Below are 27,925 nucleotides of genomic sequence, written 5' to 3'. Positions count from 1 at the left end.
CTCAGAGTCTGAGAAACAACAGTGGACAAGAGCAAGAGCAGCACACGTCGTGTCTCATGTGTCAAGCAATACTGCCACCTTCAGACCCAAATGATACTCACATGAAAGTAAGCGTGTTACACCAGAGGGCAGCACGAACACATGAAACATTTTGGGCATGTGATACAGTACCTCAGGACCAACAATATTTCTATCTGATAACACATTTAATGGTACTTTTACTTTTGTTTTAGGTTTGTTATTGGAGAGAAAACTGTTAACTGGATATATTTAAAGCCAAGAAGAGTGATAAATAAACTGAATGGGAAATCAATCTATCTTTTATTTTGAATTATTATTTTTATTTTATCTTATGCTACCACCATTTTAAAATCACCACAAAAACAGCAGAACTTTGGTAGATAAATGTACCTTTTTATTGGATATTGAGGGCGTTAGTACCAAGAAGGCACGGACCAGACTTCATAATAACAAATCATTTTTTTAAGTACAGGGTGACAAAAAAATCTTTCATTTTTTCCTGAAGGGAGATCCTTTCACAGAAAGGATTAAGGACACAGACATACAGACTCTTACAAAGTGTAAGTATGACCATATATTGAAGTCAGAGAAAGAAGTTAGAACAAATTATGAAGACTTTAAGGACATGGGTTATGACTGTATGGCTATGTACCTTAACACATACTGTTTTAATATAAGACACGTCATTGTCCATCAAAGTATGACATAAGACATTTACCATTAATGAGTAGAAATAATCATAAGTGTAAAATAGTGAAAGAAACAAACTGTAAGAAATATAGTTGTTTTTAATTATATAGCAGTATCAAATTAATGTATTTGTTATGTAATACATATTTATCTTTTTTTAAACCATGTTCAGATGCTGTATTGCTGACCTGGGATGATTCAGAAAGAACTTAAGTTTGGAAAGAGAGACAAAATTACATCGTACAGTTCGGCTCTGCAACATAATTGGCATGTTAATAAAAGTAGCCGAAGTTTGACTGCACATTAATCATCTTATTTGTTGTTTTTGGTTGCTGAATGACAATTTAAAATCATAATGTCCCATCTGCAGATGACATGTAACATGTAACATATAACATGTAACATTTCAAGAAAAGTTTGACATTTTGTGAGATATGCTTGTTTGCTTCCTTGTCAGGAGTTAGATAAGAAGATCGATACCCCAATACTCATGTCTGTACAGTAAATATGAAGCTACCACCAACAGCCGTTAGCTTAGCTTAGCATAAAGACAGGACACAGGGGAAACAGCTAGCCTGGTTCTGCCAAAGGTAGCAAGGCTGTAGTTTCATATTTAGTGTAGAGATACGTGAGTGGTATCAATCTTCTCATTTCCCAAAATGTCAAACATTTTCTTTAATATACCTTGTTTTTCAACAACTGAAAGGATCATTTCAGCCACTTGGACAGTTTATAAGAAACTTAAATAATCTTAAGAGTTCATTCTCAAATCTAAATGTAATTCTGTTGTCATGATAAAGGTTACAGTGCAGTGTTTTCCCACCAAATTCAAATATGAGTTAAACAGTGTTTTAAATAAATCTTAGTGTTTTCACCACAGAGAAATAAAAGACATTATGGCTGTATCTTAAAAAAAGCAATGACACTGATTTAAATCAGACAAAAACAGAAAATATTAAAGCTGTAACTGTGGCACTTTGAGTCTGAGCAGCATGGTTTACATGTAAAAACATAGTTGTTTTAACCTGCAACAACCTACTGTCCTCATCACACCAGTTGTAGTGTAGTTAAAATTTGAGATGTCATTTATGAGTAATAAGAGCTTGTAACAGATCCTGTCAACTCCCACAGGCTACAGTTCTCCTGAATCTTACTGCGAGATAAAAATAATGAAACCAGTCTTTCTCGTTCAGAGCCACAGAGCCACTTCACACGTCCCTAATACTGTCACTTACATTTGATGGTAATACTGAATGACATCAACTATGCGCAAAATAACTGTTCAACATAATAGAAGTCTGGACAACTCATACAAAAATACAACATGTAAAGCAATTTCAGGTAAAAGGATGGGAAATAAAAAAAAATGTAACAAATTCCAGTTTAAAATGAAACAAGACAGATGAGAAACAACAAGAATCAAAGGAAGACATATACGTTTGCATCAAAATGTATGGTTTGTTTTGGCTGACAGCCTGCCCGGGCTCCATTTTGAGTCTAGATTACAGGGGAGCTTTTGTGGCCACAAACTCAACGCGAGTCAGGACATGTAGGAACTAACGTGACCTCATTCCTCCCAGGAAACACAGTTGGATTTCACAGGACATGAAACAGTCTGAAAACAGGATCTTTTGCTGTTTAAGATGTTGAAGCATTAGCTTTATCTGTTAATGAAGCGTGCGCACAATGTTGTGAAATAAAATTCTGATGGCTTTTAAACCTTTAAAAATGACTAAGGTGAGAGTGTGTGATTGTCAAGGCGAGGGTTACACCTGCATAGTGTGATGAAGGCACGTCGGGTGTGTCTTCACATGATTAACAGTCCAGTCTGAGGGGGAGGGGGTTGGCACACTGCACTTCCTGTTGAGGTAAAATGAAGTGGCACAGAAGAAGTGAAAAAAAAAAGGAGCCATGGCTGCTCTGGCTCAAAGGATTATGGGTCCATTTTCCCTCCCACCATGACTCTGAAATATTTTTGTCATGGCTGAAGAATAATGTGGACGTAGAAACATGTCATTTCTTGTCTTTGGTTCATAGCTCAAAGTGATTTTGTCCTTTGTGTCCTCCACAGAAAATCTTTGATATGCTCGTCATATATCTGCGTATGAGTCTGTGTCTGTTGTAGGCCTACCTGCACACAGACACACACACAGTCCTTTATGACTTTATAGAGCAGGCAAACACGACGTGAGGATGTTAAAACCAGTTTGGAGGAGACAGATTTGAATAAAAATGTAGACTAAATGATCCCTTTTGTTTCCTTTCACACAGGGGGAGCAGCTTGGGTTATATTTTAAAGACACAGGTTCTCTTGAGCCCAGTGTTCATTCTTAAAATTAGCATTTCAGCCAGAATCCTCCATATTTGTTCATTTATTACGTGTTATACGTCTCAAGTGGTAACTGAAGACACGGCCAACTTGTTGCCAGTTTACTTGTCCCTTCCGTTCTCTGCTAAGAATAGAAACACTCCTCTCTTGTCTCGTTCCCTGAGGGCTGAAACATCTCCACATCTGACACGGAGGAGTGAAACGGTCACCCTGAGGTGAAACGCCTTGTTTCCGTCTCTGTCACACCACAAACTCTGGGACCTCGTCGCTGGTCAGGTCCAGGGAGAAGTACTTGTTGGTTCTCTTGATGGGGAAGGGGTGCTGCTCGCCGAGCATGCCGGCGCGCTGATCGGCAAGGCCCTGGTAGCCGCCGCCATCACTCAGCTCCTGAGCGCAGCCGAACGTGTAGCTGTGGGCGGTGTCCTGGCAGAGCTCCGCCCACTGCAGGCAGTCCTTCTGGTAGAGCCGGATGTCGTCAAGAGACTGGCTGTGCCGGTCGGTCGAAGACTCAGGCTTCCTGCATGCAGATGTCTGTGAGGGGAAAGAAGACAGGAAAAACGTCACCATGACCAGCTTGTGACATTACAGACAAGCTGCTAAAGGAAGTCCATCTTATAGTTACTTCATGTCTTAGGTGTAGGTTAAAAGCAGTGCAGACAGTGCTGTGAAATCCATGCATTAAATCTAAACTACCTGTGGCAGAGACTCGATGCTCTGTCCTCTCATCTTGACGACGGTCTCGGAGGAGCTGGAAGTGGAGGAGCTGACATCTTTCACTATGAGTCCTGGGGAGAAAGGATGCTGATGTTTTAGTTACAGTATTTAACAGTGTTAAACATGAGTTCACCCTGGGGGTCATTACTTTGCCTTATGCTTTTTTAATGTTGTTTGCTGAATAAGATGTCCAACACTCTGGCTTTAAATCTTGTTCTTCTCCTTCTCTTTATTACCAGTGCTGGAAAACTATCAGTCAAATTTGATTTTACTTCTCCAGACACTAAATGTTGCTCTAGAGGAGTAAATGAAGTCGACATGCTTTTAGTGACAATATGAAAACACAGTCTGTACCAGAGTATCCGTTGGTCTGATCAGGGGACATCGTCAACATGTCCTCAGTGATGTGGATACACAGCTCCTGGTCCAGAGCCATCTCATGCAGCTCTTCATAATCTTTGGGGTCGTCCACCAGCATCTCAATCTCTGCAGGAACAAATGTCTGAATTTTTACACCTCACAACAAAATCAATGAAACAACTAAAACTTTAAACTGGTAATCTGCTTTTTTCTAGTGTCTTGCCAATATTTTTTAGCAGAATTGTTGGTGCAAGGTAAGAAATAGATGCAGGGGATCTCTACATCGGGAATCTTTTGTTCATGTGAATATTATTTTAGATGAAACATCGACTCGTCTCTCTCACCGTCATCATCTAGTATGCGCTCCTTGCCGCTGCTCTCGATGCCGGAGGTGTGCGAGCTCCCGTGGCTGGTTGTGGATGAGCTGCAGGTTCGTAGGGGCCTGTGTGGGGCCTGACCCGGGGCCCTGAAGCTGTCCGTCTCAATGCCGGAGGTGTGCGAGCTGCCGTGGCTGGTTGTGGAGTGGCGAGACAGGCGTTTGTGGTGAGACATGCTACCTGCGCTGCTGCCGCTGGCCCGGGAACGCTTGTCCAGCTGTTCCATGTCCAGTTCGAGAGCATCGCTGATGTACGACTCCCTGTACTGCTTCTTCTCTGAAATCACACAAACAGACACATTTGAACATTTATAACAGATTGGATATACTTCAAAATATTACGAAAATTAATATATGTGCCAAAACTTACAATATTGTCTTAAATTATAAACAAAAAGGCAAAAGTCCAACATTCTGGGCAACAAAATCCACCCACCAGCACCTCGAAAAACTCACTACAGCACAATATCCCTTTTTTAATCTGTACAAAGCTGCTAAGCAACAAACAGAGACTCCAGGAAGTTGCTTCTCCCTCGAGGAGTTTTCGCTGTAGTATTAAACTGCTGTTGCAAACATTAAGCAGCACTAAAATCTTAAGGTTTACAACTTTAATGTTATGGTCTTCTGGCACACAGTGTAAGACGAGGACATGAAAGAACGATGTAAAACTTCTGGAAAATACCTTCGTTTTCCTCCAGTCGACGGACCTGTTTGAGGACAGGCTGCAGGTTCATGTAGAGCCGGTGGCTGTTGCTGAGCAGCTGCAGGAGGTGGCGAGAGCGCATTGGACAGCCCGTGTAGTAGATGAGTTTACGGGCCGAGGGGAGACCGTCGGGAAGGATTTCAAACTTCTTCCCCTGAGAGACCGGACGGAGAAAAAGAAGATGAATGTTGGTTACAGGACTCTGTGATTTACAGCGGTTAATATTATAAGCTTATGAAATAGGAATGTGGATTTGAAAGGTCCACACAGGCCCACAGGCGAAACTCAGAGGAAGAACGAAGGCTGTTGAAAACTGTTTTGAAGCCAAACACAATGCAACAATCGGTTCATGTATCTGTTTTTCATTTCTTCATACACACACTGAAACAAAGCTTTTTGGGCAGTTTTGATGATTTTCCAGGGAGAGGACATGTTGGCTGAATACACGGAAAAACTAAAATGGTGGGTTTGTGCTTTCTCCCGCGCCTTTTGGCAGAAGTTCGACCCAATAACAGCTGTCTTTGGTGTCAGCGGGGTTGTTTTCAATACGGACCTATAAACATTTCTGCAAGGGTTTGGACTTTCAAAGGCGATGGGTGGGTTTAAAGCCTGTGAAAATGCAAAGACTTGCACATTTCTGACCACAGCACTGAGCTTTCACATTATTTATCCAGACATTTTTTTTAAAGAAAACCAGGTGATTCCAAGTATGTTTAAAGCCTGTGCATAGGTTGGGAAGCACATTGTAGATATTCAGCTTTGTGCTGTAGGGACACAAGTTCATAAAAAGTAACTGACAGTTCTTTGACAGTGGCTTTCCTCTGAAAGATCATTTTCTCTGGGCAGAGGCATCCTTGAGGCTGAAAGATTTCCTGTTCAAAACCCTGGACTGGCAGTAAAACTCTGGGTGGGAAAATGAAGGAGAAATATTCTCTTCCATCCCTCAAGCTGAGTGTTTGTCTTTAACCTCAAACTGCCCCTCTGGAGCTCCTAGTGGCCACCAGTAAAACACTGAAGTCGTACTGGGCAGCAGCCAGGTGTGAATGAGCCAAACTGAGTGAGTCAACCCAGGGTACAGCTGCATCACATCTCTATTTTATAAACCCAGGCTATTCTCTCTGGTGGTAATTTCTATCTGAAACCCTTCGCTTTGCTTGGTTTTTACTCCCTTCATTTACAAGTTACATGCCTTAGCTTAACATGCTGTAAACTGTTATTTTCAGGGTAAGTTAGTTTACTCAGAAATGCCACGATTTGACATTTTGTGAGTGGTACCAAACATGGTGTTGGACAGTCTCATTACGCCTTTATTCCATCACTGGCAGCGGAGAGATGACAGGAATCGAGAGGAGACAGAAATGTGGATCGATATGTGACAAAGGCCAGGTGCTGGGAAAGTTTTCTGCAATTAGAAAATGTTTGGGCTTGTTTGTCTGTATGTCCACAGGTGTTCAAAACAGACAGGAGACAGTCTCAGTGTTCGAGGGATGTAAGAACGACGTTGATGGAAGTGATTTTCTGATTTCCATACAGGATGAAATGTTCTGAGTTACAGTTACCAAGGTGCTTTGAGCAAGTCAGCCAGATAACTGTGGGCTGCTGCTGTGCTCATGTCATATCAGAGTTACCTTAATTACCAGTTGACGTCAACATCTAAGACGTAATTATGGAACTTTGATTTTTTTTTTTTTTGCTTCAATCTGTCCTAGTTGGTGTCTAATAATACAGAAGAGCAAGAAACCAAACAAATGTGGACGGCTCACAGCAGCCAGCATCCATCATTCAGGATAATTAAACCCACATTTTATGGATATAATTCTATACTGTCAAAGCACAGCATTTTTACCCTCACATTACCAACTCTGCAGTAATACAACAGTCTTAGTCTGTTTAATTACACGAACGTCTGAAACTCATAAACATGGTAACCGTTCCCATCTCAACCATCCATCTTTCAAAATGTATAATGTGAATAAAATAATTTCTAAGTGGATTGATATATGGTAACCTGTGCTTTTTCCATTCGTATGTGTATGATCTCTGTGTTAAAGGTTTATTTATTCATGGCACAGAGAAGATGGAGTGTGATTTTTGATGCAAAAACCACACATACTGAAACAACTGCTTCCCTGCTGCTGGTAACTCTAATCCAGACCAAATATAAACAGCAGCAGGCTGGTGTCAAGTAGGTTATTAAAAGGTGTTCAGAAACCTCTTAGAAAAGTTTCTCGTTTCATGCAGTACACATGGTCAGTCCATCTGAACTCTCTGCACAGGACAGCTGGACGGCTCTCTCCCCCTTTACAAAAAGATCTCCATAACAGGCCACACACATCGAAAACTCCCTGCATCTCCAAGGGGGCGTTTCATCCAACAATCCCTCAACAGCACCAGCATCAACCAGAGTCCTGGCGCGTCAGAACCTGGCCCTAGATCCCATACCACAGGACACATGGGTGATGACTTCATTTCAGCCTTCAGTGGGAGCAGATCAAGCTCTTGTGGACTCAAGAGAGGCATAAATGCAGCGTTGTTTTCCCTTATTGCATCAGAAACACCAAATTCCACTCTCTTCTAACACTGAGCAGAAAACATGCCCCTCCTTCTTTCAAACCTCAATACCAAAGACGAGCTAAAGTCATCCTGGCCAAAAGCCCGAATCCAAAATACCCCCGAAACCTTTGCAACATCTGGTGTTTATTGACCCACACGTCCCTCCGCCCTGCTCCGCTCCCTGGCTCATTCGGCCGTTGCTGCAGCCGTGGTGGCAGCGGTGTTGGATGACGTGACTCGAGGGTGGGGTGGAGGAGAAAGCCTGTTATTCAGGAGAAGGGTGGGACGGGGCCACGAGAAGGCCCTTCATGTCCACAACGAAACCACAGCCACGCCACCGCTGGTTCACTCTCGCGATGCCGCAGACAGCAGTCGCATGGAAACCACCGAAAAATCAGGAATGAGGAAAACAGGATGTCTTCACGGACAATGCGCCAAAATAAAGCCAAAGCAAAACTCGCTCTTGGAGGAAAACCTTCCGAACTTTTCTGGGATGACAAAACAAGTTTCTCAGAGGCCTGACAGCCATGACACCTGAAGAAGCAGCCACAATTAGAGTCACAAGGAGCAGAGATCAGCAATAATGACGTTTCTGGATTGTGATTAATAGCCGACTGGCAGAAAACGTGCGGCCGTCAGAGTGAAAGAGATAGATAATAAGCTGTGCTTATTATACCTGTGCCTTCCTGTGATAACAGAAACCCTATGGAAGCAAATGAACCCACTGCTGTGCTCAAAGTAACGACAGGCTGACTCAGAGACGACTTAACGACTTTCCTTTAAAGGGGACAGGGACATGAGCGACAATTCATAAAACAAATAAATCAAGAGTCGTGTACATCATATGAGAGAAAACACTGCTGCTGATTACAAGAAAATATGTATACAGTATATGTGTGTGTGTGTGTGTGTGTGTGTGTGTGTGTGCGCGCGCGTGTGCATGTGCAAAGAAAGTCTTTCTAAATCCCTGATTAGTTCCAGAGGACTTGCAAGGCTAAGATAAAACAGCAGTGTGGAGGAAAGAAGCCTTGCGTAAAAATTTCCAAGACCCTGAGCAGGAGCTAGGCTTTCACAAAAATCAGTCATGAGCCAGGGGATGCTCGGATTTCGTCATCGTTGAAATGATTAAAAAACTAAAAAAACGGTACCTATGAAAAATGCATCTGAGCTATGAGTCAAAGAAATGTTCTGATGGTGCATCTGACTCACCACAAATACCAGTTTCCCCACGTTGGTCCAGGGGAAGTCGTACAACAGCTGCCTCACCGAGCCGACGTTCTGCAACACACAGAGACAGACACATGAAGTCAGTGATCAAAGCTGCAGTATATGGGTGCTTTTCAATTCATTAAAAATTCAACAAAGAAACCATGACAACACTGCTGCAACACACAAGTAACTGCTGTCCATCATTGAGCTCCAAAAATCTTGTTTTAGTAAACAAGCTAAAAAAAAAGATCTTGAACTGTATATTTCAACTTGTATCAGGAGTCATGTTGCTTGAATTGGAGCCATATTCTACCTTCTGTCAAAATGTTGAGATCTTCTTTTAGATGCATTTCGAAACAGATCGATATGTATTGGAAACAGGCTGAGAAGACTGAAAATATTTATTTCAGCAAAAAACAAGCAAACTAAAGAAAAAAATGCCAGAAGATGTTGGTGGGGCCATGATCCATCAGTTACTGGTGAGATGATGAACTACGATCCAGGAACGCTGCACAGCGATTTATAACATCACGAGGAAGGTTTTCGCTGCTCTGGAAAGTTATTGTGCTGACAAACAGTTTAAGCTCCGTCTTGATCTTAGGCAGGTAAACAGAAACGTGGCCTTTATGTCGGCAAATGCAGTGTCAGATGATGGATGATGTCGCCGGATGTGTGCAACCGCTGTGCCAAGGCAGTGGCCTCAATAAAACAACCGTGCACTTTGATTCCTGTCTGAACTCAGCCTGCGACTTTTAGCTCTCAATAATAAACAACAATGACTTGACATTTTTGTCATGCGCTTACCTTCAGCAATTAGAAATACATAAAGCAGGAAGTAAATATCAAAACAGTAAAACCGAAGCAGGAGTAAGTGACTCCAGGAAGCAAAGTGAAAATCTTAAAACATTTGCTTGATTACCAAGTAAGAAACTGTACCTGGAATATTTGAATTCCACGTAAAGTCAGTCCCAATGTAAGAGACGCCTCTACCTCCTTCTTGTCCTGTTGAAAGAGATGAAATCGTAAGTACATGATAAGAAGATCAGGCCAAATTTAATTAAGAACAATAACCACAAATCCAATGAGCTGTTAATGCATCAATTTCTCCCGTAGCCAGGTATAAAAGCAGCAGCAGTAGTTTTTGTGCCAGTACCACATGCAGAGATTCACTGTCTCGGACAGAAACAACAATGCCATCTGTGTTTGAAAAAAAGCTCCATTTATTAGTACAAGAGAAGCTACTGAACATATGTTCCCATCTCTCACCTTGTAGAGTCTGTAGTAGTGGACAGTAACGTCATCGAGCTGAGCACACTCCTTAATGTATTTGAGGTGCGCCTCTGACGCAGTGAGAGCAAACTGGTCTTTGTGCATGTTCGGGATGTGCCTCAGGATGTACTCGCGGCCACGTTTGGCTATCACCTGGGTGGAAACAGAGAGTGGAGAGAGAGAGAGAGAGAGAGGAGAGGAGAGATGTCAGGCTTGGCTGCCCTGAAGTTGTACGGACTCATTGCAGCAGATCGGCTGCATAAGTTGCCGATGAGGATAATGAAGCTGCGTGCCGCGGGGCAAACAGATGTCAGCCTGGAGAGACTGACTGAGAGCCGGAGACAGGAACTGGAAAGACACTTGCTAAGCTTTGCATGTGGCTTTTTAAGATTTTGTAAGTACGTTTTCTAAGCACCTAAATCTGTGGGGGGATTTACTGTAGGGTAACGCTCATCATCAAACAATTTCCTGTCGCCACTGGTTTCAAGTGGTGATAAGGAGGCAGCAAGCTAATCACAGGAAGTGGAGGGCAATCAGACGGGTGTGGTGGTCATAACCAGAGAGATGGAGGATGGAGGTCGGTGGTGAATGGCAGTGTGGCCAGAACAGCCATGTCAGCCGGAGAATTTCTCAAGATTAAAAAAAAAAGAAAAAAAAAGAAAAACACAGTGCGTGTGCCACTTCTAGGGACAAAAATAAACTTGCTGTCCCAGTTCTCATTATCCCACATGCTCTGTTGCTAAGTGTTTGGTCAGCATGATTAATGGCAGGTGGCTACAGACCCATATACTGTACACACCGCGGGTCGGGACACTGAACACTGTCTGACAGTCTGAAACACACCTCTACCGTACGTTTCAGCTTCTGATACAGCAATTTATTTCTGGTCTTCTTCAGCTTCGACCCATTTAAGTCATGGATGTTTTTCAAGGAAATTCACTGTGACTCACTGTCAGACAATCTTAACAGAGGGATTTACCGATCTAACACATTCATGTGTTTACTGTATTACTCACATTTAACAGATTGATTGAAGATCAAGATCAAGATTTTAAAAAGTGACAGACATTCCCATTATTGGATCTACAACAAGCCTCTGTCAATGACATCATGAAGCTATATTTTGACTTACTTTTAGATTTTGCAATTTGATAACTGATTATTCATCTGAGTCAGTTTTTAAGCTAAAATGCCAAATATTTTCTTCTTCCATCTTCTTCAGTTTGCTTTCCTCAGTTTTATTTCAGTGTAAACTTAATATCTTTGAGTTTTGGACAAAACAAGACATTTAAAGATGTCCTCTTGGACTCTGTAGAGAACCGTGAAGGGCACTTTTGTTATTATCTGACATTTTATAGAAAAACTTTATCAATTTATTGTGAGACTAAATGGCAGATCAATTGATAATGAAAACAATCCAGGCAAAGAGAGCAAATAAGAGCCAGAGAGAATATGTGATATTTATACAAGATCTAATCAGGTGCAGGTGCAGAAGGACAGGAAAGAGCCAGATGTGATTTGGTGTGAACAGGAAGAAAAAAGGAGCATGTACGATGATGGTCAGTCATCTTAAATCACCTCTTTTTCTCTGCTAAGACTGACACAAAAGGATTTAGGCCACATACGGTACGTGTTAGACGTACTCACCCATGGGGGGAAGTAGGCTTCGGGTTCAAAGTACTTCCCAAAGTGCTTGTTGCGTTTGAAGTTGCCGAGGTCGGCCTGCAGAGCGAAGGCTGCCAGGAGAAAGTACGCCTCTTCCCTTTGGATACACTGAGAGAGCAGCACCTGTTTCCTCAGGTGCCAGTAGTAGTAGTACCTGGCTGCCCGGTCGCTGCAGGGCAGACGGAAAGCAGAGTTAACTGATTGCATGTTAACTGGTGCTGAACTGAGCGATGTCAGAGCAGTTTGTGCAGGTAAGTTGTGCACAGTTATTCTTGAGGCTTTACTTACCTGATCAGTCTCCCATTCTCAACATAATACTGAGCTCTGAAGTGAATGATCATTGGAGGGCCGAACTGGTCGATGCCCTGGAAAACACAAGCGGAAATCGTTGTTTATTATCTACAACAGGCAGAATCTAACATGAGTTATATCAGACAACAAGTGAATAGTGTCAAGTCTGAGGCAAAGGAGCAGGTTTTGGGGAAGTTTATAGGCCAACAAAACACAGTTAGGAAACTCTGGTTCCAGCTGGAAACTGCAAACAGTAAACCATTCCAACTTCATTTCTATGGTACATGATATAAGCAAACACAGCACATCTGTGTTTACCGACTAGGCTGATCTGCCATCAGTTTATATACACGAAGATACTGAAAGTAAGAAGTAAAATATCCCATGGTGGTAAATTTCCGTCTCACTTTTATTCAACTCCTGATAGAGACACAGTCTGTGATCTAAATGTAAACTAAAGACAAAAACCAAATCAATAACAACTCAATGAAGTTATTTTGTTTTCTGATGCTGGTTAGAGTTTGTTTATATCAGTTGACAAACTCAGAGAAGCAGGTCAATGATTTTAGTTACGAGTTATTAAGGAATAGTTTAACATTTTGCAAAGTGTATTTGTTTGCTTCCTCTCCAAGAGTTGGATGAGAAAATCAATACACCTCTCGTGCGAATGACAAATGGAGCTCAAGCCAGGAGATTAGCTTAGTTTAGCATAAAGAATGGAAGTGGGTGGAAATAGTTACCTTGCTAGTTCAAAACAGTTCAGAACTATGCCTAAAGCTGACTAGTTAACACATTATTTCATTAACTCATACACAAACAAGAATGTAAAAACAACAGCTCCTGGTTTTGGGAGTTATGGACTGTAACTGTTTTTTGGTGAACAATAGTCAGACACAACGACTTCCTGGTGTGCTGTCAATCCAGTGAGGTTGCCAGGTGTGGTACCATCATGTCTGTACAGAAACCTGTGCTAACTAACTGTGTCTGCTAACCTGTCATATACCAGGAGATCCTCTTGTGAAAAAGCATATTTCCAAAAACTGTTTCTTTAACCAATATATAAATAAATTCTCCAATTAGTCATATTCTGCAGTTGCATATATAAATATATCTGCAGTTGCATATATAAATATATCTGCAACTTATAGGTTCAAAAATAGTGAATAGGCCTTTGAGGAGAGTTTATATTTCCACTTTCTGTGCGCAGAAAAGCATTTATACCTGACGCTGCAGTTTATTTGTATAAATCTGATGTGGAGGATCTGTTAAATCCAGTTTTGTGACTGAATCTGAATCTTGTCCAGTGTAGCTTTAAAATGTAGACTTAGTCCTCTGCTCACGTTACAATCAAAGGTGAAAAGTCCTGCACATCATTTCTTACCTTGCTGGCTTCTCTCTTCCATTCTTTGGGGCAGTATTTGGACAGTTTCTGATCCAGCTCCATATAGATGTGTTCATTATCTGTGAGAGAAGGAGAGAGGCATGTTTAGCTCAAACACTCTCTCTCTGTGTCATCACTTTGTGTGTGTGTGTGTGTGTGTGTGTGTGTGTGTGTGTGTGTGTGTGTGTGTATACTGTATGTGTGGATGTATAGGTGCCTTCATGTTTGGTGTGCTTAGAGAAATCCCTCCTGAATGAGCCCTGTTCAAAGACTGGCTCAGAGAAATCACTTCAGACAGCCAATGCACTTCCCTTTGTACTCGGAGCCTCTGGTGTTCCTTCTCATTTCTTCACCTCACTCTGTCACGACTTAATCTGCTCCTGAAGTGACGCTCTCCTTGAGCTGCAGCCTGCTGATCTGACAACTCAGAGTTTCTATAAAATGAAAACCTGTTGAAAAGCTAAAGTAAATGAAGAGCAGGAGCCGAGCCTCTCTGACAGAGCACTGGCGAATATTTCCATCAAATCTGGAAACCGTACTAAAGACTAAATGACTGGAATGAGTGTGTTTACATGATTCATGAATATATTCTGAGCAACACATTAATATGATGTCCAGAATATGTTTATCCATGTGAACGCGGTGTATTCACCATGTTAAATTCAAAACATTTTCCTAGAACGATTTGGTTTTATTTGGTGAGACTTCTGCCGCCATCCCATTACAACTGAGGTCATTTAGTTTGTGGTGCTTAAAGAATCCAGAAATTACATTTAAGGATCTCAACAGCCACGACTGTTTCCAGAAACAATATCCCTGTTGCTCAGGCTGATCCACAGACCTCACTGTGAAAGGCTTTCGTTGAGAACTATTTGTGCGGTTGTACATTGGTGGAAATGTTAGTGGACCAAGGGTGAGTGGTAAAGTATGTTTTTGGAGATTTGACTGAACCCTTAAACTTAATTTTTGTGGTCTATTATGTCAATTTCCACAGACAGGAACATCATTTATGACAGATTATGTGAAGATGAGATCTGGCTGACGTGTGTATGTACAACAATGGATATGGAAATGTAAAAATGTGGAAGGATGTCACGAGAGCTTTGAGGAAAACTAGAGCGATGGAAAAACGAGACTGAACCAATCAATCCAAATCTGCTGGAGGGCGACAACTAACAATTATTTTCATGATCAAACAAGTTTCAGGAGATATGACGTCTTGACATGTCTTGTTTTGTCTAACAAATAGTCATAGATCAACAAATATTTGCTTTTGCATTTGCATTTGAGGCCGACACTAGTAAAATTTTGGTGACTTTGTTTCAAAAACAACTCAAACATTTACATACACACAGTGTCAGTTAACCTATCACAGAAAACCACACGAAGCAGATACTGAACTTTAAAATATTGTCTTGGACTCAGCAATGCTGGATATATTGTTTTGCTCCTCTGAGACAAATCCTCCAAACAGCGAGGAAACACAGATGTATTTGACTTTGTACCCACGTCTGTCTGACACTGGTCAGGGGGACAGTGGGTGACACACAGGGAGTGGGTGGCCTCTGTTTGCCTTGGGGATTTCACGCTGTTCAGACAAGCACTTCAGGAATGTCCCACAATCAGACCCACTGGCTCCTGCTCAACTGACCTGCTGTGCCGCCATTGGCTCATGTGGAGGCCAGCTGTCTGAAAACACTGCCTTTGCAATTTACTCTCCTGTTGCAGTTGCCTACAACTGTCACCCGCTGTCTGCCCAGCCGTGGGACAGACACGGTGACTCAACCCGTACGTACGACCCTCGCTGAGCCTCGTCATCGTTAAAAACAACTTCAGCCTCGTTGCACAATGGGGGCCAGTCAAGACAAGGCAGCCCTGGTTCCAGGGAGACCGTCATGACAGATAGGTGAGAGATGAAACTTTTAGGACAGATTCCTGTTTCTCAGGCGAGTTATTGGTCTGAGGAAAGCAACTGCCTGGTTACACTGTTTTTATGTGGCTCTGGTACTCTTTATGAGTGGTTTCACTCCACAGTTTGCATGATGTAACCACATGCTGTCCAATCACTAGGAAATTTAAATATCTTAAAATAAAACTGAGGCTTTGTCTACACAACTGACTAGTCAGTTTCCACTACTCTCCACAGTTATAGAAAACAAAGACTCGTCTGTTCAGCTAAAGGGTAAACAAGTAAGGAAAAATAGGTTAACTGTCCATAGCACAGCTTAAAACAATGTATGAGACTCCACAAACAGAGGTAGGAAGTATTTGTTTGTTTCTCCTAAATGAATCCTAGAGATTTGAAGTCTTACTCTGAATAACGCTGAGTCCAAACAGGTGACAGTCCTTCAGCCTCAGGAGGTCACACACCTGGACCAACAGTTCCTGGCACAAAGTTTTCACCTGAGGAGGACATAAGAGGAGGACGAGGAGGCTCAATTTTAGCTTTTTAAGATCATCTGTTAGCAATCAAGTACATAACACAACACAATCACACATAAGCTAATGTCTGGCAATTATCTCATATTGTTATGAACACAAAACTGTGTTTCAGAAGTAACTGCTGCCAAGAAACCTACATTTATTATGAAATTAAAACCTCTCAGTGTACGACCTTTAAAGAAATAATAGAAAAAGCTTGTTTACATTTCTTAACCAGAGTTATATGAGAAGCTCAGTACCACTCTCATGTCAGTGCAAGATATATAAAGCTACAGCCAGCAGCTGGTTAGCTTAGCTTAGCTTAGCATAAGGACTGGAAACAGCTAGCCTAGCTATCAGCACGGTTACTAATCAACATGTTATATGTTGTTTGTTTAATCCATATAAATAAAGTTTTATGTATGTATGTATATGTACAGACATAAGAGTGGTGTCAATATTCTCAGATAGTGATTAAATTTCCCATAATTCCCACAATGTCAAACTATAAACTTCTGCTATAGAAGAAGTGATTATACATCTACTCACATTGACTATGACATTGAGTGTGTCATCATTGGGCAGAAAAACACAAACACAGCGGCGGTCCTGCATGGTTTTGTTATTGTGGAAGTTCAATTTGTTCATCTTCGAGTGGCTGGGACAGGACAGGCCCCTCCGCCTGCTTCCAGGGCTCTGGGCCCTCTGACGACCCTCCTCCTCCGCCACAGGCACGACCACTCAGTCACTGTAGCCCTGCTTCAGCTGCAGCCCAGTACAGTCACATCAGCACCTATGGGCTCAGCAGGCCAAGCAGCACTCACACGGCAGGGCATGTGGACACGAGCTGTAGTCCGCCACTGTAGAGACACAACAGAGAGGGCAAAGGACATGATGTTAGTGCATTGTGCTGTGGGGAAATGTATGGACTATGAAGATGTGCTCTGCTGCATGAGGAGGCGGCGACGGCTGCAAAAAAAAAAAAAGAGTGAATCTGCAGGAAATGGAGAAATAAAAGAAAGACAGACTAAAGGGAGAGCAGCGTTCCTGTTTAGGTCTAAGAACATGTGACATCAGTGCAGGGGAATGTCAGTGCCTCCAGAGGAACATGTGAGCATCTGTCTGGAGAGGAACTAATGAAGTGTAATGATGGCATGAAGGAAACACAGAGACCAAAAACCTTAAACCTTAAACTTAAAACATGACAAAACCAGTTCTGAACTTTAACTTCAGGGCATTCTAACAAATCAGAAACACAAAACAGCAAAATAAAAAAAATGGCAACACGCTTGGTTTGGACAGCTGTGAAGAAACTTATGCAAAGGGCTTTAGACATTGAATGGATGTCTGATTTTGTTGGCACCGTGAGCTGAGCAGCTCCTCATTTTCCTCCTGGCATCAGTTTTGTGTCAGTTCTCTTGACATGCTTTCAGGTGTTTGACATGGTTGAATTTTTCATTGTCTGCTGAAATCCACATGCAAGAGTCTGACTGTAGCTTCGTCTGCTCCAAACCTTTTTATTCACCTTCTTTGAGCTGAAGTCCGAGGACATTGACAGGTGACTACAAGTATTTCAAATGTCCCTAAACCATTTTATTCTATCTTTAGCAGCAGCATTGTTTTGAAATGAATGAAATGAAAAAAATCTGAATAGAGTTCTTATTATTATCACAGCAATGTTGGTGTCAGGGTTTGACAGCAAATGTTTTCTTTTATTTTCTACCAACTATATACTTCTCTCTCTCTCACACACAATCACACACAGACACACACACAGACACACACACAAACACACACACACACACACACACCTTCAACTTTAACGGTTGTCCTGAGAGCAGCGAGTAGCTCCCAGCATGAACTGTGCCTGAGGACATGTGAGACCTCCGGGGGCTGTGAAAGGTCTCAGACCAGACAAAAGAATTTGAAGAACAATCAGTCCAGATTATCACTTCTTCCTGTTGAAAGTCCCTCACCTTGAAGCCATGTTGTCATTGAAAACAGATAGGATGGATAGTGGGCAGGATCACATTACAGAGTGAAAAACAATTAGCATTTTAAAAGATGTAGGCAGAGAATTTAGGGGTTATAGAGAGAGGTTTTGTAAGCCATTGTACCACCCACTCTACCAGAAACAAAATTTAAGTTTCAACTTCCTCCAACTTTTCAAAAACATGAATATGTGGATTTCAGAGTGACATAGTTCAGGTTTTAGAAAATGGAAAAATTAGTGTAAAAGGGAAAACCTGTGTTTAAATCAGTGAATTGTTACTTGAACAAAGCAAGCGGCAGGTTGATCCTCTGTCAGCAGTGGAAACACTGAAATCACTGAACAAACTGAAACCAATGAACAACAGCTTTAACTGTGGGAGTGGACTTCTGCTGCAAAGTCACAAAGTGCTTTTCGGACTAAGTACCCATTCAATACGCCTGCTGTCCACATATAACACTGCTTTGTTGCTGCACAGACAGGGAGCATTGTGGGAAAAGCAGCGATAAATACAAATACTGTTGACATACAGCATCAGTTCTCATTAAAGCTGGTCACTGCACATGCAGTGGGCAACCAGCCACTCAGCAAAGTCTGCTGATTGCAGCCATGACTGGGACGACTCCCTACGCTGCTGCTGACCTTGACACATCACTACTGCACTGCACACACAAGCACATACTGTATGTATATGCAGACGGACGGACGGACGGACGGACGGACACACACACACACACACACACACACACACTCTGGGTAAGTTCCTGCTCTTCCTGCCATGACCATATGTCAGGTGCTACTACAGAACAGCTGAGCCGTGTGATGGCAGCAAGGTTAATTAGAAGTGAGATCCATCTAATTGTATCACTTCCATACATCGCTCTCCTCCAGAGAGCAAAAGTGATCCAGTAATCCAGCAGTGATACAATAGTTGCAGAGAACACCTAGTTTTGGATTGTTTTGTTTGCCAGATTGACGCATTTTCCAAGCATTTGATTGTGGACAGAGACTTTTTAATTGAATAAAAAAGACCAGTGTTTTCCTGAGCTTAGGTTGGACATGTACTTAGAATATCATAGAAAAGTCTATGGCTGTCTTTGCTGGAACAACAACTGACGTTGACTTTCAGTAAATGCCACAGATCTACCACCACAAATGTTGTGAAACAACTTAAAGAGACTTTTTGAGAACTATTTGTCATTAAGGTCTGTATTCTTCAGGGTTTTAAATCTGTGCACAAGGTGGAAACATTCACACATGCAGCTTAGCCATGTCTTCCTGAGGAGAGCTAATGGCCCTTGAAAGCAGGCTCTGTTGAAATCGTATCATATTGCATTTACAGCCAGAAATATGATTCCTGACTTCCACAGACACATTATGATTTGTTTATTATATTGCTGAATATTAACAGTGAAAGCCGACACTTACGTTGGTCTCATGCAGAGACGGGTAATTCAGACATAACTGAGTATAGTCATTATTGATGGGTTTAAAAGTCTATTGTGTCATGTCTGGTCTACACATGAGACATCACCACAGAGGGAATGTCCACCATGAAATTAAAGGGTGGATTCTCTTACACTCTCTGTACCGGGAACGCTGTGTGTGAGTGGAGAGAATGCTGGATAATGAAATTACTGCTGCTTTCCATCCCCCTTTCACTGCCGTGCAAAGTGTGACGTAACACTAAAGTCCATCTAAAGCAACACATGCACAAAGAGCAGCCAACTGAGCTTCCTCCTGCCTTTCAGCCTGAAACAGGGATTCTGTCAACGTGGCAAACATCAGACTCAGGCATGACACCAAATCACACACTGGGACACAGAAAGAGAGGCCCTCAGTCACAACTATACCTTTCTCTTTCTCATTCCTTCCCTCCTTTCACAGCAGAGGGCTGGAGAGTCTCCGTGTCCAACTGTTGCAAGGTGAAGCGAAAGAAAAACTTTCCCTGCCTGGAGAAAGTGGAACAGACCCACTGAAGGAGGCTGTCACCACGCTGATTTAAGAATAGCTTCAGGTACAGCATGTGTCAAAGCATAAGAAAAGGGAGAGAGGAAGAGGGTGCATATATACAGCAGAGAGGGAGAGAGAGCAGGAGGGAGGGAGATGGAGTGAGGCAGCGCTCAAAGCTCGGGCATGAAAAAAAAAAAAACTGCTGCAGTCAGGAGAATTCCTCACTAACATCTGCTTCTCATTCCAACAATGGCGGCCTTTGATTCCTGATGCACACAACGAGCAGCACCGCCACCTCCAACTCCATGTGCCCACAAACTGCATCCTCTGACAGCATCCTACAACCTGGAGCAGCACACACGAGCTGTAATCCCTGATCTGGAGCTAAATAGCATTTGTCTTACTCATTTTAACTACCTGATTTTGTTTGGCTTTACCTGCGTTCATCAGAACCATTCAGACTGAGTCAGTTAGGTTGTTCCCTTGTCACATTTTCAGGATAAACACTTTAGATTTTGGTCATTTTTTACTATTTATCTTAAGGATTTTAGTCCTTGGAGGTCTGGATCTTAAGTCTGGATCTTAAGTTAAGAAAAACAAACGTTAGCAGCAGCTCGCTCCTCCAGGACGATTTTTAACACAAAACTGCTTTAATCTCTGTGGATAATTCAGCTCCTAGTAAAAAGTTCCTGAATGGTTGAAGCTGAAGGAATCCTAACCGAGAGTAGCAGACAACAAAGAGGCCAAAATGATGATGAGGACAACAACTCCCATGACCCCATGCTACTTAACAACGTCACCAGACTCTGCTCCGATTTCACAGAAATTAAGAATATCACACAATCAAATAGATCAAGTTATGGTACTATGTTCACAGAGTGGATTCACTTTTTTTTTTTTAGACTTAATTTCTTGGAACTGAACTTGTGTAGGAGCTAAAAAAAGACTTACCAATGAGTTGGGTGCCAGCAGCAGAAAGACAAAGCAAATCCTAATTTTATGCGACCAATCATATGGAAGGATGCCTGTTTCATGGGATGCAGATACTGACACAAGCTGCCCTTGCTGAAATATTTAAAAGGGCTCTCTTTCAAAGGGCACGGCTTTTATAAATAGTGCCAACGACTAAATCCGAGTGGGAACTGGCCTTTTTTCCCCCCCCTTGATTCTCTGCCAAAAGATCTGTTTATTCAGCTGATGAGAAATGTTGCTGAGCTGACGAGTAGCTCTAAATCACATTGGTCACAAGATGGCATTAGCCTTCACAGCGAGACTTCCCTCTTCTTCTCTGTTTAACCTACTGATACACTATAAGGAGGGGCTGAGCGTTCAAAATAAACAGGAAGAAGCACGCTAGTGGGCGACATGCTTGACCACCCAAACCACTAATTCTGGATGGTCTAAACATCTATTTTGGATTCTGGCTGGCTTGTCCTGATGTCAGGAAGTGGCTGTTGTATGTACTGGAAAAATACTCATTTGTTTATTTTACTTTCTACACTGGCTCTGATAATGTTGTCTTTTATACATTTGTCTATCTCTGTCAACAGACTGTAGATGTATACATATAACTGTGACCCTTGCTGATATTAATAGCGCCTAAAAGCATGTTTAGCTGCTCCCCCATAATTACCTGGATGCCCTGTGTGTGTGTGTGTGTGTGTTTAGCCTTTAAGACTAATCTCAGGCAGAGGGAAAACACTGTGCACTATTTAAGGCCTTGATTCCCATGATCCCCTTCCCACAAGACCATCTAGCAGATATTTTTATTTCGACTGACAGAATTCCTCGTGTAGTTGTACCCAGCATGTAAGGAAGGTAAACAATCTGTTTCTGGCTCAGAACTTAAACCATATTTTAATGACTTATTGCAAGTTGATGAAATGTAGCATCTGAATTATGGTAATTATCCACAACACAGGCAGCATTAGCTCCAGTAAATATTATATCCTCTAACTCAAAATATAATTAAATGTTTCTCATATAAATCCAGGATCTGAGAAACAAATGCCTGGATGTCATCCTTAATGAAAGGTCATGCTCATTAACCGCTGAAGGTCAGGTCTGTACACAGCATGGTACTGTAATGCTGTTATATAATTCACAGAATAACGTCAAGGAATAGATACTGGGTGGCTTCAGGCTAAACTACTACTTGCATAGTAAAGGCAGCTTCAATATTTACTGCACATTATCTGAATTCACTGGAGAGGTTATCTTACTAGAAAGGAATGTTAAAGACTTTTCACATCATTCGGCTTTTGCTTTTCGATCAAAAGCCTTGCAGCCTTTGTCCAGGAATTACTGCGGATTAAGAATCTGGAACGCCTTCCTGCTTGATGAGTCATCCTCCGTCTCGATGGAGATGTAATTATGAAAGTGACAGGGAAAAACATACTCAACGCCTGCCTTCACTAACAGCCTTGCAAATGCCAACGCACCACATTCACAACTGCCCTGGTTGAGTCGTTTGTTGGCCGACAGTTAAACACTTGTGGCACCAGCTATCAGTGCGAAGAGATGTGATGTGGACAGACATGATGTGTGTTAGTGCTCACTCTTGGAAAAAGGTTTTATGGACGGATAAAGATTCTATCTTTGAATTTTTGGGGATCTCACGACTCAGTTTGGATTCTTGATGTCACAATTTGATTCTGAATCAATACCTGATTCGACAAATATAGAAGGGGGCTTTATTTCTAGGCTCTTAAGCATGAAACAATTCACCCATTTATTTAGTCTGGTGAATTGCAGTATTAAACATAACTGACAGTTAAGCTAATTGGTCTTGATCAAGGTCACTATCTGATGAACAGAACAATATAGGGAGTGTGGGAGTTCACAGCTTTGTTTTGGCTGCAATAATTTAGAAACAAGTTACAGTCTCCAGTCTGTGTGGGAATACTGATTACAACCATTGGCTAAATATTGTTATAAGACATAAACTAGTTCATCTGTTTTGGAGTACATTTTGCTGCAAGGCTAGTACCATGGGATCAAACTGCCATCCACAAAGCTGCAGAACTACAGGTCTTTTGAAAGTAAACAAGTTTTTAAACCTATCGGAGTCGGCTGGAAATTGTGTAAAGTTGGGATGTGTGCGTTCATTGCTCTCTGAATGATGATGTACAAAGTATTAACAAACTACATCTTGAAAGGCAAATTACTAGGTTATTAAATCATAATGCACCCATTTCATTAACGATGTTCAACAACGGATTTTTGGAATCTGTAAACTTATTTGAAATCACTGATGACAATGACTGTGATTCTGACTGCAACTAAGCTACTGCAGTCAGACGACATTCCCCACTTGAAATGATCACATCCTCTAACGTATAATGATCAGGTGAAAGGCTCTTTGTCAACAGTAATGAAAAAGCAAAAGACAGCTCAAGCAGCAAAGTTCAAAATTCAAGTTCTCATTGAAGAACAACTTAAATTCAGCTACCTACCTTTATGGAAAAATTATTTCAACATTCATTACATCTGGCTTCCATGTGGCTCTGAGCAAGGACTGACAGCACACACACACACACACACACACACACACACACACACACACACACACAGAGACATTTCAAACCGCCTGCACTGCCAGACGTGTTAGAACAGAGTCAGCAGTCGCTCCCTTCCCTCCCCGCCCAGCATTCAGGCTTGGACTGTGCATGAGTAACCCCACAAAACTAGCAATCGCAGTTCAACACACTGCCGAAACATCAACCTGACCATTACATATTCTCAAAATAGAGCAAGCAGCACCAAAGGAGAGGGTTAAATGAGCTGCAATTATGACAAACCCCAACCAAACCCTGTTGTTTTGTTTCAACCGAAGATCTTCTGTTTTGACAGAATGAAAGGTGATCTGATCTGTTTCCTGTCTGCTTTTGTAACAGGGATTGCCTCCTCTATTGTTGACACTGTCACACCTGAGGAGAGTCACGAGATTGAAAGGTGCAGCGTATGTTTACTCAGGAAAAAACTGTGCAGTTGTTTATCTGCGGCATTTTATGAAATAGAAAAAATCGGTAAACATTTGACACTCAGCAGATACAGCTGTATGAATTCACATTTGCAGTCACCTGGTAGATAATGTAAGTCCATAACTTGATTTTTGTTCAGCCTACACCAAAACCAAATAAAATTTAATCCTAGAATCACAGTTGTAATTTTAGGTTATAAATGTGTAAACTTTTGTACCAGGAGATCTGTAGTGAGGAGAGGGTAAGATAAGTCAATAATATCTTCAGGGGGTGCTGGCAGGTTAAATCTCTCTCATCCACTTCCTTGAAAGGACTCAAGCTTCACTAAGGAGGACAAGTAAGCAGAGGAAAAAACACAATCCAAGGAAAAGGGAGAACGGGACACAAATGCAGGAAGAACCAACCCCATTTTCTTCTCCCCCCTTTGGTGCACTTGACACAGGGATACAAGAAGTCGTGCAACATGCCTGTGGTTACAGAAAAGGCATGCAACACTCATGTTGGTGGTTTTCATGTTTTCACGTAAAATCATGGTTTTTCTTCTTCTGCAGAGCAATTTTGGGACTCTCAGGGCCATAAATCAAGTGAAACAACAGATTAATTTTCAATAATATATGGTCATGTCACTGACTGTTTAAAATGGACTTTCCTGAGATACAAGATTTGCATCCAAGAGCAGGTACATGGGCTAGATAGCATACATTGATAGCAGCTGAGAGCAGGGCACCTGTATAACTTACAAGAAGGACATTTAACTGCATACACACCCACATACGGTAAACAGAGAGGAGATAACTCATGTAATAGGATGGTAAGAGATAATGTTTCTCCTTCTTTATGGCAATAACAGTAATCTTATCCTTTCTCATGGACCTGTAGCACCCACATTGTCTTGAGACTCAAAATATGGTTCCTCTTACACCTTATCTTCAAGCAACAAGGAGAGAGGCAGATTGGGTGATAAATTCAGAAGAGGGCATTTATAAACAAGTTTCTGAAATGGTATAAAAATCCCCTCCGAGCATGTTTCAGACTTCACTGGGAGAATTTGCATTGTGAGGAGACGATTATGTAAAATGCATATAACAGGTTATCTCCAGTTACCAATGTTTAGCACAACAGACACTTTCTTCTTCAGCTCAGATACTGTGTCCAACAGTTTTTGTATTCATGGCAGAGTTGTAGCATCACAGAAAGTCAGCCCGAGGCTAAGGATTCAGTTGAGCTTTTGATGCTGCGTTTAATAGGAGGAAATCACTGATAAATTCAGGAAAACAACAGATCCCGCAAAGTGTGTATGTGGCAAACAATGTCATATGTGACGTGTGGTTTCCACATGACAACACAGTAAAATGAAGGTAAAACCTCCAGGATCAGATAGCAACACATATCTGCTACTCACAGAAAGTGATTAGTGAAGTTATGAGGGGGATCGCCTTGTGCAATTTCGGGCCATCCCATCACACATTCCTACACAAATTCAGATGAATGAGTCACCAACACACACACACCAACCACCTTTGTTCCCACATTTCCTTTTTGTTTCCTACTCAAGCAGCGCTCTTCCTGTCCAGCCAGCACCTGCACCATCGCTCTCTTTCATTCACTTTGCTCTGTTGCACCACTGAGCCAAGACAGTGTGACGATCACAAAAACACAAGTTGTTTTTCCTCCATTTTCCCCCACAGCTGGAGCAGAGACCTGGACTGCATGCCATATACTGTGTGCTGGCTCGGGGAATAAGCCACACAAGGTAACTGATTAGCCTACCATGTGTACTGGATGAGTTTCAAGTATTAACAGAACTTACGGGGGATCCCCTGACTGACTACGCTGATGTCTACAGAGCAGGCCAATAGTCTTGATTTCATTTGTAAATTGCCAGTTTGAGAAATGCTGTAAACACCATTGTGCAATGTCTGTGAATTGTGAAACAATGTTTATGACATTACATTAATGACATACATGTCATTATGACTGAGCAAAGCACATATGACTAACAGATTAGTTAAAACAACCTCTCAGTTGAAGTGCCCTTGAGCAAAAATATCAAGCCCATATTAGCTCCAGAGAGCTCACCTTCTGACTCTGACCTCTGTGGATGTGGGGCAGGGATAAAGATAATTTTACTCTAGAGTTTCAACAATTTTACTCTAGAGTAATTTTACTCTAGAGTAAAATTATTGAGACAATGCACAGCTAGATTGGTGGACCTAAACAACGTTCACAGCCTAAAGTACACACAAAACTTTGCATAAATCGTGAGGATTCCCATTCCCTGTTTGTTCCTGATTGCCCTCTGGTCTAATATTAAACAGAGGTGAAATTGTTGGCATTCCTGAGTGCTTAGAAAAACAACTTTGCAGTTTCTTCAAAAGAAAATAAAAGAGGATTGATTAGCACGGCTTCCACATAATTTGTGCCATTCAAGTTCTGACATCTATATTACTTTGCAGTACTGATGAAGGTGACGTCGCTGGATGTCTGGGGCAGTACTGGCATGGTAATAGCACAACAATAACAATGGAGGAATTTGGCTAGGTTTTCCAAAGAATTTTGTCCTTTACCATTTCAATGCACTGGATAAAAACACAAACTTTACCAAATCTTCGCTTTGCCTGAGGGTTCCACGTTGGGTGACGTTTGTACGGAGAAGGGTACTACGTGATGAAGTTAGTACACGGCATGAAAAAATATTTAAAGTTATGATTCCCCGTCCTACTTTACCCACTGGAGAAGCCTGCGTCATTACAAGAAAAATCCTTTAACTAACAGAAAGCGGGTCGACTTGGATACTCATATTTTTATGGCATCATTCCCTGTAAAATGTCATGGCAGCATCACCGCTGGCGAAGCAAGAGCCAAGACAACTTAGCTTTGTAATGGGTTTAAACTGTTTAAAAAATACTCAGTTTAACTATTCAATATATTAAATTAACATTAACAAACTTTGTTTGAATAAAATTATAGAATTCGATTTGGCGAAATGACGTCACAGTAGTGGTAACCGTTAAAATTTCCAGTTGTCAGGAATAAAAAAAAAAAAGGGGGTAAAGATACTGAAAGCATCTAGCCACCATGGCAAAACTCACCGTTTAATGAGAAAACAAGTTATTCCTTACAAGAGCGATAATCCAACCGGGTCAGTTTGCGTTCTTTAAGGGATAGAGAGAAAGAAATCCACAGTTTGGAAAGACTTCAAGAAGTTTCAGAGAACAGTCGTTGTCCAGCCGCCTTCGACGAGAGCCACATTCTGTCCCCGCTGGAACTGTAACAAGTAGATAGGAATACATGTGCGGTGGGTGGAAGCGTGAACGCAGGGAAATGAGATGAAGATGAGGATTTCATACTTGTTTGAATCAACAATGTATTGTCAGGCAGTCATAATCACAATTTAACTATGAATTATTAATGTGGTATAAAATACACTTCATCGTATTAGTGTCTGTTTATGCCTGATAATGCCGTGGTGCTCGCAACGAACCCCCCTAATGGAGCCCAAACTTGGTATCGCCCACGCCTGCCTTTCATTCCATTCCTCCCGACTGAGGTGGAGTGGAACTCTGCCGCATTCATTTTAGAAGTCGCGGCGGGGGGAAATAGTAACGGCGTCGCCCGTATGTACTAAAAGCGCGCTCAGAAAAAAAGTTTTGTGATTTAGGGCAGTTTATTTTTGCGCCCGAATCACTAACACTCTGCAGCTGGCTTTCTTTTATATGCCTTTTCTTTCTAACCCTGTAATAAATCTTTTCACGAGGATAAAGGAAGGATACCAAGACCCAGTTATGAAATACACAATTATATGATATGATTTATATAAAATCATTATAACACAATCTACTATAGGGTGAGTTTGAATTTAATGAATTTAACAGTCCAATGAATATAATAGCAGAGTAAGTGAGTTTTGTAGGGAAAGTTAATTAAATCAAATTAGTCAAACTGGCTTTCAATCAAGTTCAGTTAAATTAAATCATATTAAATAGTGTCAATTAAGAGGAGAAATTGACAGTAATA

General features: G+C 41.6%; 1 protein-coding gene across 1 annotated transcript; it reads right to left on the bottom strand.

The window, feature by feature from the left end:
* Window positions 1-393: 393 nt before the first annotated feature.
* Window positions 394-27,180, bottom strand: frmd6 (FERM domain containing 6). Its single transcript, XM_056393710.1, has 14 exons — window positions 27,001-27,180; window positions 16,532-16,842; window positions 15,874-15,964; window positions 13,562-13,641; window positions 12,178-12,254; window positions 11,872-12,058; window positions 10,222-10,377; window positions 9,892-9,957; window positions 8,956-9,024; window positions 5,173-5,347; window positions 4,459-4,767; window positions 4,109-4,240; window positions 3,734-3,825; window positions 394-3,571 (listed from the first exon to the last, which is right to left on the bottom strand). Exons 2-14 carry the CDS (start codon window positions 16,628-16,630, stop codon window positions 3,281-3,283), a joined length of 1,824 nt encoding a protein of 607 aa, XP_056249685.1. The 5' UTR covers window positions 16,631-16,842; window positions 27,001-27,180; the 3' UTR covers window positions 394-3,280.
* Window positions 27,181-27,925: the final 745 nt, after the last annotated feature.

The sequence above is a fragment of the Seriola aureovittata genome, chromosome 13 (assembly GCF_021018895.1).
Source record: "Seriola aureovittata isolate HTS-2021-v1 ecotype China chromosome 13, ASM2101889v1, whole genome shotgun sequence".
In the NCBI taxonomy this organism is placed as follows: Eukaryota; Metazoa; Chordata; class Actinopteri; order Carangiformes; family Carangidae; genus Seriola; species Seriola aureovittata.
The sequence above is the reverse complement of the archived record's forward strand: the minus strand, read 5'-3'. Positions and strand labels throughout refer to the sequence as shown.